This window comes from Halyomorpha halys, unplaced genomic scaffold (assembly GCF_000696795.3).
Source record: "Halyomorpha halys isolate HHAL.00 unplaced genomic scaffold, Hhal_1.1 Scaffold1371.1, whole genome shotgun sequence".
In the NCBI taxonomy this organism is placed as follows: Eukaryota; Metazoa; Arthropoda; class Insecta; order Hemiptera; family Pentatomidae; genus Halyomorpha; species Halyomorpha halys.
The window spans coordinates 58225-59732 of record NW_027116272.1 but is presented as its reverse complement, the minus strand read 5'-3'; the positions used below and the strand labels follow the sequence as shown (position 1 = coordinate 59732).

The 1508-nt window shown below is 31.8% G+C and overlaps 1 protein-coding gene across 1 annotated transcript in view; it reads left to right on the top strand.

The window, feature by feature from the left end:
- The first annotated feature begins 362 nt into the window (after positions 1-362).
- Positions 363-1508, top strand: part of LOC106689478 (heart- and neural crest derivatives-expressed protein 2) — a 39382-nt gene continuing 38236 nt past the window's right edge. The window contains exon 1 of the mRNA XM_014434449.2: positions 363-442. Coding sequence (XP_014289935.1) covers positions 370-442 — 73 coding nt within the window. The 5' untranslated portion in view covers positions 363-369. The remainder of the gene's footprint in view (positions 443-1508) is intronic.

The following is a 1508-nucleotide window of genomic DNA, read 5'->3' as shown; positions in this document are numbered from 1 at the left end:
GGTTTATCAATAATTGCATTTTAACTTACCATTTAAAAATATTAATCGCTGTAACATACAGAGTACAATGTACAAACTGTGTGCTAATTTATGCAATAATTCTGTGAAGCAGGTTATTGCATCACCAGGTTATCCATGGCCTCAAACAAACTTCTTGGATAATGTTATAATTGACATCCCATAAAACAACAGCAACAAACTTTCATTTAAAAGCTGTTGGTGGTGTAAAAATGAGTTCAAGGGCTCGGACACTGATAGGACAGTAAAAAAGTGCAGGACCAATTGCACCCGACCAGAGGAGGTGGAGGGGAATGGGCGTGGTTAGGGTTTTGTGGGCGGGGCTAGGCCAGTGCTGTGCTGGTGATCGCGATGAGCGGGGCTTACTACACTGATCGACACCAGGATTCTTATTACAATCCTCCATCTTCTCTACAGCCTACAGGTATTGTTTTGTATAAGTTCACATTATTGGAAAATTATTTAAATGATTGACTACTTAAAACATTGGTAAATGCACCACTGTTGCTTACTACACCCATCATACAGTTTGATGGAACATTTTTATATTTTAATGGTTTTAGTAGTCAGAACTGTATGTAACAAAGTTTTTTTATTATTGATTAATGTATTTCATAACAATATAAATCGTAATATGTTTTTCTGTATTTAAGAATTTTTTTTTTTAAACTGCTACTATTTTAATATATTATCTTAATGGTAATAAATGTTCTCATTAGAATACGTGTTCGCTGGTAATTGTTGGGTGACATTATACAAAAAGATAATTCCCCTCATCTTGGGTAGGTAAGGAGTATCTTTAGAATTTATATTTAAATGTGATACTCATTAAAAAATTCACAGGAGGAGAAGTGCACCAGTTATTGACATGTATCTGTTGTTGCTGCTGCACATACCCAAATCTGTTCTTTTTCTATTAATAAAATAAATTGAATGATGGTAATGCACTAAAACTCTTTCAATATGACAACATACCATATTAACATGATAAATTTAACCGTAATATTTACAAAAAATAAAATCACTCAAGGAATGAACAAGCATACGATTGAAACTATTCGATTTTTTTTTAATGATTGAAAATTTTTATTACCCATACAAATCGACTGCAAAGCAAATTTTTAAGCATCGTGTATTCTTTATCAACTATTCCAATCATAAAGCATTAGTATTTTGATAGTTTTATAAATATTTTATTCCAATTTATACTACTATGACTTTAAATAACTTACGATTGATTAGTTGGTTTTCTTGGTATTCAAACCAAACTTTTACTTTAAATATGTACCGTTGCATAGCAAGAAGTACTTGAGCACGGTGCGAGGTCTTTGATGGGGCTAGGTCTCATTGTAAGAGGGAGAGGATGTTATATTGAACAACTTTCAATTACTCAAATTTTCAAGACAATGCAATACGACAAACCTCAGATAAATATAAAGTAAACCATATTTTTGCAAGTTACATGTATATTAATTATTTATACATATGTG